At 45.1% G+C, this 17,261-nt stretch overlaps 1 protein-coding gene across 2 annotated transcripts in view; it reads left to right on the forward strand.

Moving 5' to 3' along the window:
* The window catches only part of BNIPL (BCL2 interacting protein like), a 28,446-nt gene that overhangs the window by 5,586 nt on the left and 5,599 nt on the right, over positions 1-17,261 (forward strand). The window contains exons 1-8 of one of the 2 annotated variants that reach the window (XM_080984786.1): positions 449-593; positions 2,439-2,555; positions 3,640-3,701; positions 5,799-6,002; positions 6,346-6,525; positions 7,145-7,247; positions 10,735-10,866; positions 16,080-16,166. In XM_080984786.1, the coding sequence (XP_080840912.1) occupies positions 2,515-2,555; positions 3,640-3,701; positions 5,799-6,002; positions 6,346-6,525; positions 7,145-7,247; positions 10,735-10,866; positions 16,080-16,166 (809 nt within the window). In that variant the 5' untranslated portion in view covers positions 449-593; positions 2,439-2,514. Of the gene's footprint in view, positions 1-448; positions 594-2,438; positions 2,556-3,639; positions 3,702-5,798; positions 6,003-6,345; positions 6,526-7,144; positions 7,248-10,734; positions 10,867-16,079; positions 16,167-17,261 lie in introns of those variants that run through there. The other variant, XM_080984785.1, reaches the window with a different exon arrangement.

Raw genomic sequence — 17,261 nt, forward strand, 5'->3', positions numbered from 1 at the left:
TTCGAGTGCCGCGTCGGGCTGAAGATTCCTGCATTGCAGGGGGCTGGATTTAGATGAACCTTGTGGCCCCTTCCAGCTTCACGATTCTACGATTCTAAAACCAAGAGGTCAGCGGCAAAGCCTTGCTAGTGGAACGGAGCTTCCATTCTCAGGAGCAGTCTACCTTCTGAATCGCCTGGTGCTGGGAACAGGCGATTCAATCGAAGGCCGGGCGTTTGACTGGCCAGCGTGGGAAACAGGATTCCTGATTGGCTGGGCCTCTTGGCCCCAATCCAGCAGGGCTGCTTGTCCTTTCAGGTTCACCTTGCGCTCGATAACTCAAACGCCCGTGCCAGGATCCGCCTCTCATCGCAGAGCTGGTTTTTTGCATAGTTTGTACAGAGAGCGTTGATCCATCGGTTGCTACGGGAGCAAATGGCCTCTCCTCCGCCTGGGTGTGACGCCCGGCTGCAAAACCAGCCCTGCGGTGAATAGTTAGCATGAGAAACCTTTGGGGATTACCTGGAGCAAACTTTCTCTCTTCCCAGTTCTTAACCTCCTGAGCTACTCAGTTGGGCAACCGGTAGTTCCTGGAGGCCAAATTCATTTGGAAGGTAATTCCCTGACGGCTTGGGCTTCGTTCTAATGCATCGCCAACTATTATTGACATTAATTATCACTGTTGTCGTTTTAAATAACATTTCTGGTGTTGCACGGCGGCTGTGTTTGCAGAGAAGGAGGAGGCAGGTCTCTGCCCCGAGGAGCTTACAATGAGCGGTATGATGCAGGAAGGGGAGGGAAACCGAGGCAAGGGATTGTTGACGGGGGGGAGAAGCTGCAACTGCTTTTGCACCTGAGAGCAGGTCTTCTTGGCGCTAGAGCTTGAAATTTGACGACAAAGAGGGGTTGGGGCGGATTTAGGTCTGATGAGGCCCTGAGCTACTGAAGGTAATGGGACCCTTTATATGTCCAGCTGTCCTTTGTCAACAACAAATTGTCACTGTTTTTTGTGTTGAATATATGCTATATGGTAATTTATGGTCCTAATAGGTATCTCAAGCCATTTGCACATGTTGCCATGCAGTCAGTCCATGAAGAATGTAGGCACCCTATATATAGAAAGGAGCAAACCAGTGATATTTTGGGGAGCAGGCTAGCAGGCGGGGCCCATGACTTACATCCTAGGAGCCTACACAACACAAAACACTGTTGCTGTATGTAGGTTTTATTTTATTTGTTTTTTATCTTATATTTTGGAAGTGTACATCCAGTTCTCCCCCCCCCCCCGCCTTTAAATTGTTTGGGGGCCCCAAGAGGGTGGGGCCCTAAGCTATAGATTGTTTAGCTTACACGTAAATCCGGCACTGTTGCAGAGGAATAGGCAGCGATTTCAGTGGCGTGTGGTTTGGGACGGGATAATTCTTTCAAATCACAACCAGTGAAGGCGGTGATGGTCCTGTGTGAGTGTCTGGAGGCGGTTGGAGGGTGGATGGCGGCTAACAGATTGAGGCTGAATCCTGACAAGACAGAGGTACTGTTTTGGGGGGACAGGGGGCAGGCAGGTGTGGAGGACTCCCTGGTCCTGAATGGGGTAACTCTGCCCCTGAAGGACCAGGTGCGCAGCCTGGGAGTCATTCTGGACTCACAGCTGTCCATGGAGGCGCAGGTCAAATCTGTGTCCAGGGCGGCTGTCTACCAGCTCCATCTGGTACGCAGGATGAGACCGTCTCTGCCCGCAGACTGTCTTGCCAGAGTGGTGCATGCTCTAGTTATCTCCTGCTTGGACTACTGCAATGTGCTCTACGTGGGGCTACCTTTGAAGGTGACCCAGAAACTGCAATTAACCCAGAATGCGGCAGCTAGACTGGGGACTGGGAGCGGCCGCCGAGACCATATAACACCGGTCCTGAAAGACCTACATTGGCTCCCAGTACTTTTCCAAGCACAATTCAAAGTGTTGTTGCTGACCTTTAAAGCCCTAAACGGCCTCGGTCCAGTATACCTGAAGGAGTGTCTCCACCCCCTTCGTTCTGCCCGGACACTGAGGTCCAGCTCTGAGGGCCTTCTGGCGGTTCCCTCACTGCAAGAAGCCAAGTTACAGGGAACCAGAGAGAGGGCCTTCTCGGTAGTGGCGCCCGCCCTGTGGAACGCCCTCCCACCAGATGGCAATAAGAACAACATCTACCAGACTTTTAGAAGGCATCTGAAGGCAGCCCTCTTTAGAGAAGCTTTTAATGTTTAACAGACCACTGTATTTTAATACTTTGTTGGAAGCTGCCCAGAGTGGCTGGGGAAACCAAGCTCAGACGTCCTTGGACAGAGGGGTTCTAGGTGCAAAAGGTCACAGCCATCCCCACTCAATTTTGACCAAGCTTCTTTGGAACTCAGCACCGAGACGAACTTCTGCGGAGACGTCTGCAGGACTAGGCTGTCGACCAATCTCTCTCTCTCTGTTGCAGGTTTAAGAAGGAAGCCGCAGAACCTCTTTCTCCTGAACGGGGAGACACCACCGATGAGGCCGTGAACATCAAGGACATGGAACTGAAGGAGGAATGGCAGGACGATGAATTCCCTCGGTAAGCCGCGTGCTGGGGAAACGCGGGTGACGGCAGGTGTCCCAGGGAAGAGATGGAGGAACGGAGCCTCCATGCCCAAGAGCAGTCTATCTTAGAACGTTGGGCATTGGCTGGCTGGAGGCCGAGTGATAGGGGTGGGCCTTTCAGCTCAGCTCGCCGGCTGTCCGGTTGGCCGCAGTAGGAAAAAGGGGTGCTGGAGCAAAAGGGGCGTCCGTCTCAACCTGGCAGGCACCTCCTTGAGGTATCCATGGGACTCCTCTCTGGGAGGCAACACACCACACCTACGCCCAGCCGTTCTTGGGTTCTTAGCTGCTGTAGCTCAGGCCTGGCAGGGCAGGGCCAATGCGGGTGTCCAGTCCTTTATCCGGCCATTCCCCGAGAAACACACCCCACCTCCTTTGCTGGGATGTCTCCTTGACCTCTGGTCACACCACTTTTCTGCCTAGTACGTTTCCGAGCACAAGTCAAAGTGTTGGTGCTGACCTTGAAAGCCCTAAATGGCCTCGGCCCAGTATACCTGAAGGAGCGTCTCCACCCCCATCGTTCTGCCTGGACACTGAGGTCCAGCTCCGAGGGCCTTCTGGCAGTTCCCTCACTGTGAGAAGCCAAGTTACAGGGAACCAGGCAGAGGGCCTTCTCGGTGGTGGCACCCACCCTGTGGAACATGCTCCCATCAGATGTCAAGGAAATAAACAATTATCTGACTTTTAGAAGACATCTGAAGGCAGCCCTGTTCAGGGAAGCTTTTAATGTTTAATAGGTTATTGTATTTTAGTGTTCTGTTGGAAGCCGCCCAGAGTGGCTGGGGAAACCCAGCCAGATGGACGGGGTATAAATAAATAATAATTATAATAATTTATTATTATTATTATTATTATTATTATTATTTAGTTGGAAGGTGGGGGGAGGGTGTGGATAGAAACTAGCTGGCTGTACCACTCTTCCCTCTGGCCCTGTGGCCCTCAGAAGGTTCTTGGGATGGAAAATGTTCCCTGCTCCTGCTATAGCTGCTAGGCAACGCTGCCTCTGCCTCTCCCACCTTCCTCTCGTTCCTCAGAGGACCCTTCTCTTTTCTGCCTTGCAGGCCTCTTCCAGAGGAGATCTCTGAGGAGGATCTGGAAGAATCCAGTTCGGAAATGAGCCCAGGTAAGAGACCCAACAGGTGGCTACTTGGGTTTCCTGGAGTAGCAAGAGGGGGTTGCTTTCTCCCCTTCTGGATTCCCTCTCTTCCTTCTGGCATGCGGAGACCCCTCCCCTCATTGTCAGTGCCTCAGTTTGACCTGTCCGTGGGCCTAAATCACAGAATCATAAGATTTGAAGGGACTATTCTGGACAACAACCATACGAGAAATAAGTAAAATAACCAAACAAGTACAGTGGTACCTCGGGATGCGAACAGGATCTGTTCCGGAGCCCCGTTCACATCCTGAATGGAATGTAAGACGCGATGGCGCATCTGTGCATGCGCGGGTTGCGTTTTGCCGCTTCCATGCATGCGCGTGACGTCATTTTGAGCATCTGTGCATGCGCAAACGGTGAAATCAAGAAGTAACATGCTCCGTTACTTCTGGGTTGCTGTGGAGCACAATCTGAAAGCGCTCAACCTGAAGCACATTCAACTCGAGGTATGACTGTATTAGAAACCACCCCAGAATTGGCCCTGCTAAACATCTTCCAAGACAACAATGCCCATTTACACCACAAAGAACTCATAACCCACCTACTTTCAGCAGCCAGAAGCATCATAGCCAGACACCGGAGAGACCTGTCAGGAGTAAGCATGGACCAATGGTACCAAATAGTCTGGGAAACAGCCTTACTAGAAAAATTAACCGATAAACTGAAACCGACACGGGGACAAACAGAAGACGACACCTTCACCCCGGTATGGCTCCCCTTTATCACATACACAGTCACTGCAGACAATCTCGAGATGGGTGGACCAATGGAGACTTCCTGTGTCCCCTGTTTAAAACCATGAGGACTAGCATCTTGTATTGTTTTTAGGGGAAAGGCTGGAGAGCTGCTGCCAGCCCGTGTAGGAGGCCCTGAATTTTCACAAGGGCTTTTTGAAAACCAAACCCGATGAGGAAGAGATGGACTTGGAAAGGGGGTTAAGCAGGATGGCCTCTGGTAAAGTTCTCTGCAGCAATACCATTCCATGATTATTTTAAACGGAAAGAAGTTGAAATTGAGAGCTGCACCCCTAGCTACAGCAGCAATTCTTTTTATTATTATTATTATTATTAAATTTTTATTGAATTTTACAAGAAAAGGAGGATAAAATCGTGATATGGAATTATGAAAACACTGGCCGGACTACGATGTGGGAAATGCTTCGGAATTCAGACCGTGGGAAGTCAACAAAAAAAAAATTAAGATTACAATTTGGAAGACAACTGGACTTTTTTTATTTTAGTTTTTTATTTTTATTGGATTTGATTTGATATGTTAATTGGATGTTCTTATTGGAAAATTAATAAACGCTTAAAAAAAAAAGAATTTTACAAGAAAAGAAAAGAAAAAACAAAGAACAATATGTATATCATCATCAATCTTTATTACGGTCCAGAGACCCAACAAATCGTTACAAAGCAATACACAATTCAGACAGCCTACCTCCAGGTTAAATAAGCATTTTGTTCAGAATATAGGGATCATTTGTTCTTGCAACCACCGATAAAAACTTTGCCACTGCTAATGTTCTAGCATTTGTCTGGTCTTCCCATAGGAACCTGACATAGTGAGCCTCTGATTTTCCTGGGAAAGGTACCACCAAGGGTAATATCAGTTCAGCCCTGGCTTGCTCATATTTTGCACAATACAACAAAATATGTTTTATGGAATCAATGTCTTGAGCACGCGAGCAAAGTCTGTCCTGGTAGGGAACTCCTCTCAACCTGCCATCCAACACTGCAGAAGGAAAGACGTTTAGTCTGGCTTTGGTGAAAAGCCTTCGATAGTTTGGTACTGTCAGGTTTTTAATGTAAGATGTTAACTTAAAGACATGCCCATATTGTACTCCTACTGCCAGCGGACTACAGACTGCGTGTGATCGAGATCGCAAGTCACTGTGTGCATTATCCACAATATGTATATAAATGTGTTTACAGCCTTATCTACAGCGGCAATTCAGTGATTCAGGATTGAATCATTGAATCAATGTCTTTCTGCATGCCAAGCAAGCGTCCGGCCTCTGACCTCTGATTCCCCACTCCCTTCTTCTCCTCCGCCCCACACCAGTCGCCCCCAACACCCTAGAGCTGTGCGGTCGGCGGCTCATGAAGAAAAGACTCCCAGCCCCGGATCTCAGCTCGGTGAAATCTGGAGAGGGGCTGGAAGCCACGCCGGAAGGCAGTTTGGACATCAACGTGGACGAGCTGGAGACCCCGTCCGACAGCGAGCTCCAGGAGGGCTCTGAGAACGGGCACGAGTTCGAATGGGAAGGTGAGGGGCCTGGGTTCGAGGTTCTCCCAAGGCGGACGACACCCCAGGGAGGTGGGCCCTGCGTGGGAACGGGTGGTCTGCCAGAACGGAAAGAGATTTGTTTGTGGGATCCACTGTGCCCCGAGGAATCTAGGAGGGTGGTGGTAAGAGAAAATAGGCTCATAGAATCCTAGAACAGTAAGTTGGATGGGACCCCAGCGGTCATCTAGTCCAACCCGCTTCGAAGTTTGGGAAACGCTGTCCCAAGAAGCTGGCTAGCTTCTGCTTTTCCAGATCCTTTGCCTGACATTGACCCAAATTCGGTCCTCCCCCCCCCCCCGGCTACCCTGTCCGATGCGCACAGATGATCTCCCCAGAGCCCGGAGGGTGGAGGGCAACTTGCCCGAGAAGTTTTGCACCGGCCGCGTGGTGGACATCAAGGGCCAAGACGGGCGCAAGTGGCGGATTTTCCTGACGGACGAGCGGGAGCAGAAAGTGGACCTGGGAGCCGTCGAGCCCTACAAGAAAGTCATCTCTCACGGAGGTAAGGAATAATGTCAGCTGCTGAGGTGAAGAGGTTGGAGTTGTGGGGCTTGCGTCCTCCTTGCAGGCTTCCCTTGGGGGCATGGGGTGGGCCACTGTGGGAGCAGGATGCTGGAGTAGAGGAGCCACTGGCCTGATCCAGCTACAGGGCTCTTCATAAGTTCTTGTGGAGCCTGCAGGTTCAGAGGCAGTCTATCTAGATATGTTTGTCCCCAGTGGCATTTGGCCTCTGCATCCAGGCAGAGGGCGTTCTCGGTGGTGGCGCCCACCCTGTGGAACGCCCTGCCACCAGATGTCAAAGAGATAAACAACTACCTGACATTTAGAAAACATCTGAAGGCTGTTCAGGGAAGTTTTTAACGTGTGACATTTTGATGTATTTTTAATCTTTGTTGGAAGCTGCCCAGTGTGGCTGGGGGAACCCAGACAGATGGGTGAGGTACAAATAAATAAAATAATAATAATAATAATAATAATAATAATAATAATAATAAAAAATAAATAATTAATTTATTATCCAACCTGTCCGTCACCGTGTGGCAGGCACAAATCAAATTGTGACCGGTGACCCCTTCTTCCCAAAGGATTCCCAGCTGACCTCTCCCCTTATTCCCTTCCAGGCTACTTTGGAGAAGGCCTGAACGCCATCATCATGTTTGCCTCGTGCTATTTACCTGACAGCTCCATCCCAGATTATCCGTACGTCATGGAGAATCTCTTCAGGTGAGAGCCGCCTGGTCCCTTGAAACTGGGCGGGAAAGAGGGATTCTGCTGGCGCCGTCGACTGCTGGGGATGCTACGATTCTCAGTTAAATGCATTTTTTTTTTACATTTTTATTTATACTTTCCAGATTTATACATTTAATTAATTTTACAATCATTTCAACATTTCAGTGCTCAACTTCCTTTCCCCCTCTTTCTGCCGTTCCTTAAATTTATTTTTTAATCTCTTCTGCACATCCAAATTCATTTAATTTGCTCGTTTGTTTATATGAAACTGCAGGTTATTACAATAATCCTGCCAGTGTTTTGATCTGTTTGCAATTTATCTGTAAACATTCAATAAACCATTTCCATTCTTTTATATATATAAAAAGTTTGTTATCTTGATTTCTTATTCTTCCGGTAAGTTCCGCCATTTCTGCATATTCCATAGGTTTTTGTATCCATTCTTCCTTTACTGGGACTTCTGCTTCTTTCCACTTTTGGGGAAGTAACATTCTTGCTGCTGTAGTAGCACACATGAATAAATTTCTATGCAATTTGGGTAGTTCTGTCCTTATAATTCCAAAAGAAAAGCTTCTGGGTTGGGTTTTTTATTTTATTTTACAAGCGTTATTTGAAACATCCTTTTCTTTTTTTTTAAAAGATATTTATTGAAATTTTCAAAATGTTACAAAAAATAAAAAAATAAAATAAAAACAGAAGAAAGTACAAAATAAAAATAGTTGACAAAGTAGAAAAGTAAAAAAAAAAAAACAAACAAACCCCTTCCCACCATATGAGTAAAAAATTCAAAATAAGAAAAAGTGACAGAAAAAAAGGAAAATACAAAAATATATCACAAACCTTTAAAAACATTTAAAAACAAATGCCTTATTTTCAGATCCTTAACTGTCATTGCCTTCTTTCTTAGACCTCCTCCTCCTCCCTTTCTCTGTATCCTAGTTATTAATTATCCCAGCAAATCCTTTCCATATTTCATAATATTCTGTCATTGCATTACCCTAATCTGTTTTGATCTTATCTTTCTATAATAAAATAAACCTTAAAGCTTAAAACTTAAATCTTATCCTTACCAACTTCTCATAACCATAATATTCTTTCATAATTCTTTAAACATCTTTGCTAAAGCCAAGTAATTTCATTCCAACATTTTTCTAACATTCATCAATTTTATAAAACAGTTCTAATGGTAAAGAAAAGAGATACAAACAAATCCAATCTTCATCCAACGTCCCTTCCTCCTGGTTCCGGGTTTTGTCAGTCCTTATTGCCGTCGATCTGGCCCATTAACCTGGCAACCTTATATCCGAGGCCCTCAAGTCTCTTCCATGTCCCTCTTCTTCATATTTGTAACTGTATTTTCCCTTGTCTCCTGCTCGTGGTAACTCCAGCTTGACAATGTTTTTGACCCTTCTCGACGGATCAGCCCCTTTTCCATGTTCAACACTGAATTCCATGTAGTATTTAAAAGCATGTTTCAAAGACCCTCTAAAATTAAGAGCCCCCACAGTCCCAAACATCTCACGGCCCATTGCCTTATTTGAAAAGTCCAAACATCCCAGCATAGGGGGGTCAATCCAGCCCCCCATTTCCAAACCAAGCCAAACTTTTCCTTTCCAAATCTGGCTTTTTCCAAGTTCATTTGTCAAATCCGAAAAATCATATTCCTGTTGGGCCTGTTCTGTCAAGACACACTCCTGATTTAATTCCTGAGTGGGCTCCACATATTTTCCCACTGTCTGTTCAAAGTTTCCCACTGCCTGTTCAAAATTTCTAGTCGAAGTCGCCATCCAATTCACCTTCTCGTGTAATTGTTCCAGTAGGGCATTTGTTTTATAGAGAGCACACAACAAAGCTTCTGAATACATTGTCCTGCAAGGTCAAATGCCTGTTCCCATGGTTGTAATCTGTGACAGCTGCCGGCTCCCTGGAGTTAGTTACAGTTTCACAGACTCCCCCTAGGGCGAAGACTTCTATTTGTTCTTGCAACAAAGTTTCCTTTTTTAAGATACTTTGTCCATATATATTCCTTTAAAATGCGAAAGGGAACAGTGGAGTCACTATGTTTCTCTTCTTTTAGCTATCTGTCAAAAACACTTGTCTTTGGTCAATGAACTTCAAACGTCAGTCCTGACACCCCGCTCCAGGATCAGGACGGAGGAAAGTTACTTTACTTTAAAGTCACTTTAAACAATCCAAAAAGATCCCCCCCTTCTCCTGCTGTCAAAGGGGGGTTCCACAATTTTAAATGGTGAAATCCAATCTTTTAAAAACGATTTTCTGAGCTCTAGTTTGAATTGTCTTTGCTTTATTCTGTTTACAAAAGAATGGAAGGCTGACTTCCTGTTTAGACCTTCCCGTTCCGTACCAAATTAGAGTAGAATTTTTGAAATCCAATTCTTTCCTGCTCGCTAGTCCTTATTTGATGTCCAATTATTCAAAGTCTAAGTACTCACGGGTGCTTATTTTAAAGTCCGAATTGTCCCAGGAAAAAGGCACCACTCTCCGGCAACGGCTATGCGGCTTCGCTCCACGGAAATAGCAGTTGACTCACAGCACACACCACTTCCCCCTCTTCACTTCGGAGCCCGTTAGTGGGTTCCTTAGCGGGTTGGGGGGGCGCTAAAGGTGCCCGCTGAGTCCCATGGTCACAGGCTTCATCCGCCTGTGATTTTTAAGAGGGTCCCCGCTTCGCCGTAGCGGAGAAGACCCGTTTCCCACGGAGCTAGTCCCTCCAGTTCAGAGGGAGTCCGCCATTGCCGGTGGCGCCACCCCAGAAGAAACATCCTTTTCAATTCATTATAATATACTGTATATCATTTCCCGGTAACCTTACTACAACACCACCACATTTGATAAAAGGAACTTTCTTTGTCTTTACATTTCCAACACTTTTTTGATTTAGACATTTCCCCCAATTTTCTCAGTGTTAGGTACCATTGATATATCATTTTCATATACAGTAATTTTCTCTTAAACCATAAAAGGCAAAGGTAAAGGACTCCTGACAGTTACCGTATTTTTCGCTCCATAAGATGCACCTGACCATAAGACGCACCTAGTTTTTAGAGGAGGAAAGGGGGAAAGCCCAGTTTTGGGCGGATCAGCTCAAAGTTGTGCAGCTTCTTTTGCAAAGGGGAAAAGCCTTGGGTTTTTTTTGAGGATCAGCTCAAAATTGTGCAGCTTTTTTTTTACAAAGGGGGAAACCCCTTTTTTTGAGGATCATTTCAAAGTTGTTGAGCTTACATTGCAAAGGGGAAAAATTCTGTTTTTATGGGGTTCAAATCACAGTTCTGCAATCACAAACGACTCTGGGGTTGCGGCGCTCATCTCGCTTTACTGGCTGAGGGCGCTGTAAATTTTATATCCATATTCCACAATCGCTCCCATGCATGTCTATATTATGACCGATTATCCATTATCCAATGTATCTATTGCATTTTTGGAACCAGCTCTGACGTCCCTGTCCTGCCTCAAACCCCAGGTACATCATCGGGACTCTGGAGCTGATGGTCGCCGAAAATTACATCCTGGTGTGCCTGAGTGGAGCCACACCCCGCAGCCAGGTGCCCTCCTTTTCCTGGATCAAGCAGTGTTACCAAACCATCGACAAACGGTGAGCAGCATTGGCTCTGAGCCTGTGCCCCCCCTTTTTTCTTTTTATTAAAGATTTTCTTGATTTACAAAAGTGTGTGCAATGTCTCTCTCTCGTATTCCCCCCCCCCCATGTAACATTTTTACAAATCAGTTTCATTTGTTGAGACATTAGGAAGAAAAGGGGGAAAGAGGTGGAGGGGGGGAAAAGATGGGGAGGGGGACATAGCTATCAACCTTTCCTTTTTTTGCGGGAAATTCCCTTATTCCAGCGCCATTGTTAGATATCCCGTAGACTGTCCCCGGGACAGGTGAGGCTGCTGATCCCTTATTTCATTTTTTTTAAAAAAACGATATTTATTAAAATTTCAAAAGAAAAAGATTACATTAATAAGAAAAATAACAATAAAAAAGGAAAAATACAAAGTACAAAAAAGAAAAAACAGTTAAAAACAATTCCATCTTTTCATCACTTCTCTTATATTTACTTGTTTCCCAGACCTCCTCATACCTCCCTCTTTTGTATTCCAGTTCAATTTGTTAGTCCAGCAATTCCTTTCCCTCCTTTTTAATCCTGATCTTTAATCTTGATATATTATAACATTAAATTTTTACGTATTAAAAACCAATTTTTCCATATTCTTTTATACCGTTACGGCTAGAAACCACTTAACTTCAATCCAACATCATTCTAACATTCATTAATTTTACAATATTTCTGTAAGTAGTCTTTAAATTTCTTCCAATCTTCTTCCACCAACTCTTCTCCCTGGTCTTGGATTCTGCCAGTCATTTCCGCCATGCTGATCCCTTATTTCAAATCTGAAAGTTGACAGCTAAGGGATGGAGTCGGGTGGCGATGTTTCTATCATGCTTAATGTATGTAGGGTTTGGTGTCAGTGTTGCTTGTGCTGTTCACTTGTGTTCCTTTGGTGGTGAGAGAGGTTGGGGTTGGCCAAGGTGTGGTTGTTCATTTGTGGTTAGCTGTGGTGGTCTTTGTTTTCGTGTGTGAGTTGGGTAGGTGGGTGTTTTGGATCAGGTTAGCCATATTGATTCATATGCTGTTGGTGGATTCTTGTCGTTGCCTTCTTGGGCTGTGTATGTGATAAAGGGGAGCCATACCGGGGTGAAGGTATCGTCTTCTATTTGTCCCCGTGTCAGTTTCAGTTTATTGATTAATTTTTCTAGTAGGGCTATTTCCCATACTATTTGGTCCACGCTTACTCCTGACAGAGCCTGTGTGTTTTTAAAAGGTTCTGTGTCCCAGACAACTCCCAATATTATTAAGAGAATGAAAAATCAGCCTGGCTGGATTGATCAACAAGTCCTCTTGCCCCAGACAGAGCAGGCTTGAGCTCTGTAGCTCTAAGGATCAGGATTAGAAATAATAATAATAATAATAGGGACATGGGTGGCACTGTGGTCTAAACTACTGAGCCTAGGGCTTGCCAATCGGAAGGTCAGTGGTTCGAATCTCCGTGACGGGGTGAGCTCCTGTTGCTGTCCCAGCTCCTGCCAACCTAGCAGTTCGAAAGCACACCAGTACAAGTAGACAAATAGGTACCGCTCCGGCAGGAAGGTAAACAGCGTTTCCATGCGCTCTGCCACTTGTCACGGTCCTCCATGCGCCAGTAGCAGTTTAGTCCTGCTGGCCACATGACCCGGAAAGCTGTCTGTGGACAAACGCCGGCTCCTTCGGCCTGAAAGCGAGATGAGCACCGCAATCCCATAGTTGCCTTTGACTGGACTTAGCAGTCCAGGGGTCTTTTACTTTTACCTATTAATAATAATATAGGCGGCTTCCAACCAAATATTAAAAACAATAGAACGTCAGACATAAAAAACTTCCCTAAAGAGGGCTGCCTTCAGATGTCTTCTAAAAGTCTGGTAGTTGTTCTCTTTGACATCTGAAGGGAGGGCGTTCCACAGGGCAGGCGCCACTACCGAGAAGGCCCTCTGCCTGGTTCCCTGTAACCTCACTTCTCGCAGGGAGGGAACCGCCAGAAGGCCCTCGGCGCTGGACCTCAGTGTCTGGGCAGAACAATGGGGGTGGAGACGCTCCTTCAGGTCTACTGGGCCGAGGCCGTTTAGGGCTTTCAAGGTCAGCACCAACACTTTGAATTGTGCTCGGAAACGTGCTGGGAGCCTATTATTATTATTATTAATAATAATAATACAACACCCTTCCTCTCCAAGGAGCTCAGGGCAGCAAACAGATACAAAGTCTAAAAGCAAAGTGAAAACACTGCTCAAGGTGCCATATGAATCCCGTCCCACTTTGGGAATGTTCCACTTTGGAACGCCCCGCCTATTGAGGCCAGGCAGGTGCCTTTACTGTACTCTTTTCGGAGCTTGCTAAAAGCATTTTTGTTTAGGCAAAGCCTGTCCGGACACGTAGAATGTGGGTGGGTGTTTTGACTGTTTTAGTTCATTGCTGATCTTCTGAACTTTTAAAAGAGTTGTTTTTATTTAATTTATTTAATTCTATTCTATTTGTAGGTGTTTTGCTTTTCATAAGCAAACGGTGTATAAATTTTATGAGGGGAAATGAATACATTTTAAAACTACATTCTAGAAAGAAAAAGATTGCAGTTCTGGCTGACATTGCAGGGGGTTATATATATATAATTTATTTATTTGGTTTTTCAGATTAAGGTTTTACAGTTATATATCCAACATACAACATAGAAACAAGATTCCGAAGAGTATCCTGAACTTCTTTCCTCCCTTTTGTGGGTCCTTTGGTTAATCATTTCCTCCTGCATCTTTTATAATAATCTTTTATAATAATCCAGATCTTTTACCTCTCCCTTGTGCCCAAAAATTCACCACTAAACTACAAGTGTTATACCAATCCTACTAACGATTTTAACTGTTTACAATGGTTTTTAAGATAAATTATAAATTCCCCCCATTCCTTATTAAAAGTTTGGTCTTCCTGATTTCTGATTCTCCCAGTCATTTTTGCAATTTCAGCATAATCTATAATCTATCTTCGATCTGCCATTTTTCTCTGCTAGAGACTTTATCTTCTTTCCATCTCTGGGCCAATAACATCCTCGCAGCCGTGGTCACATACATAAAAAGTCTTTTCTGTTCCCTTGGGATTTTGGCACCTAGAATTCCTAAAAGGAAGGCTTCAGGTTTTTAAAGAAAAAGTTATTCTAAATATTTTTTAAACTCATTGTACAGTGGACGCTGGGGTTGTGAACGTGATCCGTGCGGGAGGCAAGTTCGCAACCCGCAGCGCTGTGTCTGCACACACGCGGGTTGCGATTTGGTGCTTCTGTGCATGCGCAAAGCGCAATTTAGTGCTTCTGTGTATGCGTGAGTGCCGAAACCCGGAAGTAAGCCATTCCAGTACTTTCGGGTTTCGGCGCGCCCGTAACCCGAAAATGCGCAACCTGAAGCACCTGTAACCCGAGGTATGACTGTATATATACTATATTTTTTGCTCTATAAGACTCACTTTTTCCCTCCTAAAAAGTAAGGGGAAATGTGTGGCGTCTTATGGAGCGAATGCAGGCTGCGCAGCTATCCCAGAAGCCAGAACAGCAAGAGGGATCGCTGCTTTCACTGCGCAACGATCCCTCTTGCTTTTCTGGCTTCTGAGATTCAGAATATTTTTTTTCTTGTTTTCCTCCTCCAAAAACTAGGTGCGTCTTGTGGTCTGGTGCGTCTTATAGAGCGAAAAATACTATAAAATTAGTTTTATGATTCTAAGGTTCCTCAGCCCCATCCTGTGTGAAAACATTCTAAAGTTCTCTGCGCCTCTTTCTTCATATCTGGACGTGAATTTACACTCCAGAGCTCTGAGCAATGGTCTCACAATGAGCCGGTCTTCCTAGATGCCTTCTTCTCGCTGAAGGTCACGGCTGGGCAGGATTGATCCTGAACTTTTGGCTGAAGCAAAATTGTTGCTCAGATCTCCATGACGCCTTCTTGCAAAACCTGCTTTTCAAGTCCACTTTCCCACCTGCTGACTTTACTACAAGTCCAAACAATAAATAGTTCAGATAACTATCTGGGACTTTCCCCAAACGCCAGCTGGGCTTTCCTGGCACAAAATTTATTGCCTCCTTTCGCTGCGCTGGATGGCGGATCTGCTATTCTACGGGAATCTTTTCCAGACTGGGGGCCGAATTGCCCTCTATCCCGCTTTCCGAGGGCTTACTTCCAGGTTACTTCCGGGTTTCGGTGGTCACACATGCGCAGAAGCGCCGAATCGCAACCCGCACTGGCGCAGACATGTTGCTGTGGGTTGCGGACGCTGTGGGTTGCAAACGTGCATCCCGCACAGATCACGTTCGCAACCCAAGCATCCACTGTACTTATTGTTGTGGATTAGTCGTTTAGTCGTGTCCAACTCTTCGTGACCCCATGGACCAGAGCACGCCAGGCCCTCCTGTCTTCCGGTGCCTCCCGCAGTTTGGTCAAACTCATGCTGGTAGCTTCGAGAACACTGTCCCTCCATCTCGTCCTCCGCCGTCCCCTTCTCCTTTCCCAGCATCAGGGTCTTTTCCAGGGAGTCTTCTCTTCTCATGAGGTGGTCAAAGTCTTGGAGCCTCAGCTTCAGGATCTGTCCTTCCAGGGAGCACTCAGGGCTGATTTCCTTCAGAATGGAAAGGTTGGATCTTCTTGCAGTCCATGGGACACTGTACTTATAGGCCGGTGCAAATAATCTTTCCTGCTGCAGAAATTCTTAAACAGACTTGGGTCACTTTTAAGTTTCATTCAGGTCCATTTTTTCCTTCTTTCTTCTTTGTGTACCACAGCTTTGAAATACAGTGTGCTGGTGTTTCATTGTTTATTTTGAAAGGGCTGCTAGGACTGTGTAAGAAAATAATGCATTATTTCCGAAACACCGATATGACGTTTTAGAAAAGCAAAAACAGATTGTTGTTTTCGGAAAATGAAATCTTTTTCGTTTCTTTCCTTCATGGAATCATGGAGTTGGAAGCGACTCTCAGGGTCATCTAGACCAACCCCCTGCGAGCAGAAATATGCAGCTGGTCCCATATAGGGATCAATCCTGCAACCTTGGTGTTATCAGCACCATGGCCTAACCAACTGAGCACTGTTTCTTTTTTTAAAAACAACAACGACACATGTTTTCACACAAGAGGCTAGCCAAAAGGAAATTAAGTTCATTTGCCAATTTGCAGATAATCTTGTGGCGGGGAGTTCCACCAGTTTAACAGTGCCGTAAGTTCCTTTGGCTTTTTTTTGCGACAGGCTCCGGAAGAACCTGAAGACGTTGATTATCGTCCATCCCACTTGGTACATCAAAGCGTTGATGGCGGTGTTCAGACCTTTCATCAGGTAGGTTGGCCAATTATTATCATTTTATTATTTACTGCATTTAAATCTACTAAATCTCACCACCGCACCACCCCATTCTGGCATCTGACAGTCGGGGAAAAGGGAACAGGTTACATCTCATTCTCCTAGTGTATCTTTATCAATTTAACCAAATAATCTGTTTGCTGGTTCCGATATGGTAATACTAGACTGCAGGTTGTTGGAAATTGTCCCTTTGTGGGTGTGGGTGTGTGGGTGAAATGGAACCCATGAACTAACACCCACCCCTATTTATTTATTTATTTATTTATTTATTTATTTATTTATTTATTTATATTAATTTAATTAAAGGAGATCTCAATTGAGGAGATGGAGAATAGTTGGGGAATAGAAGGTACAATGGAACAGGAAAGTGGTATTTGGAATAAAACTAATTGGTTATAGAAAAGACAAATTTCCTCTCTGCTAAAGGAAAAAGAAGTTAAAAAATGTAATAAAAGAATTATTACACCCTCTGAAGAATTAGTGAAAGAATATAGGACAGATAGGGCCAAAATAGTTTCAAAATTGTATAAGGTGTTATTAAACAAGGGGAAATCACTAAAGGGAAGTTTGAAAGAATACTGGAAGTTAGATACTCAGGAACAGGTTTTAGATGAAGATTGGGAAATAATCTTTTGGCAACCACCCTTTGTCGCGACCTCTAGGATAACCCAGGAACAGGGGTTGAAGCTGGTACAAAAATGGTATTACGCACCTGTAAGGTTATACCATATTACAAAATCTGGAAGTAAGAATTGCTGGAGGAAATGTGGAGTGATGGGAACGTACAGTCATATGTGGTGGGATTGTCCGTTAGTTAATGAATTTTGGAAACAGGTTGGTATAGAAATATTGGGAATTGTGGGAAGGAATGTGGAAATATCTAAATTAATGGTTCTTATTACCCTGAGTAGTACTGAGTTAAAAACAAAAGAGGAATGTAAATGGGTAAAATTGACGGTAATTGCAGTCCAGAATCAGAGGCAGGAGAGGAGGGAGGCCAAGAGGCAGAGGTGAGTCTGTTTGGTGAAGAGTCATGGGTGTCTCTCCCTCCGGCTGCGACAAGCTCCCCTC

This window comes from Podarcis pityusensis (genome assembly GCF_964106645.2).
Source record: "Podarcis pityusensis genome assembly, chromosome: 16".
Taxonomy (NCBI): Eukaryota; Metazoa; Chordata; class Lepidosauria; order Squamata; family Lacertidae; genus Podarcis; species Podarcis pityusensis.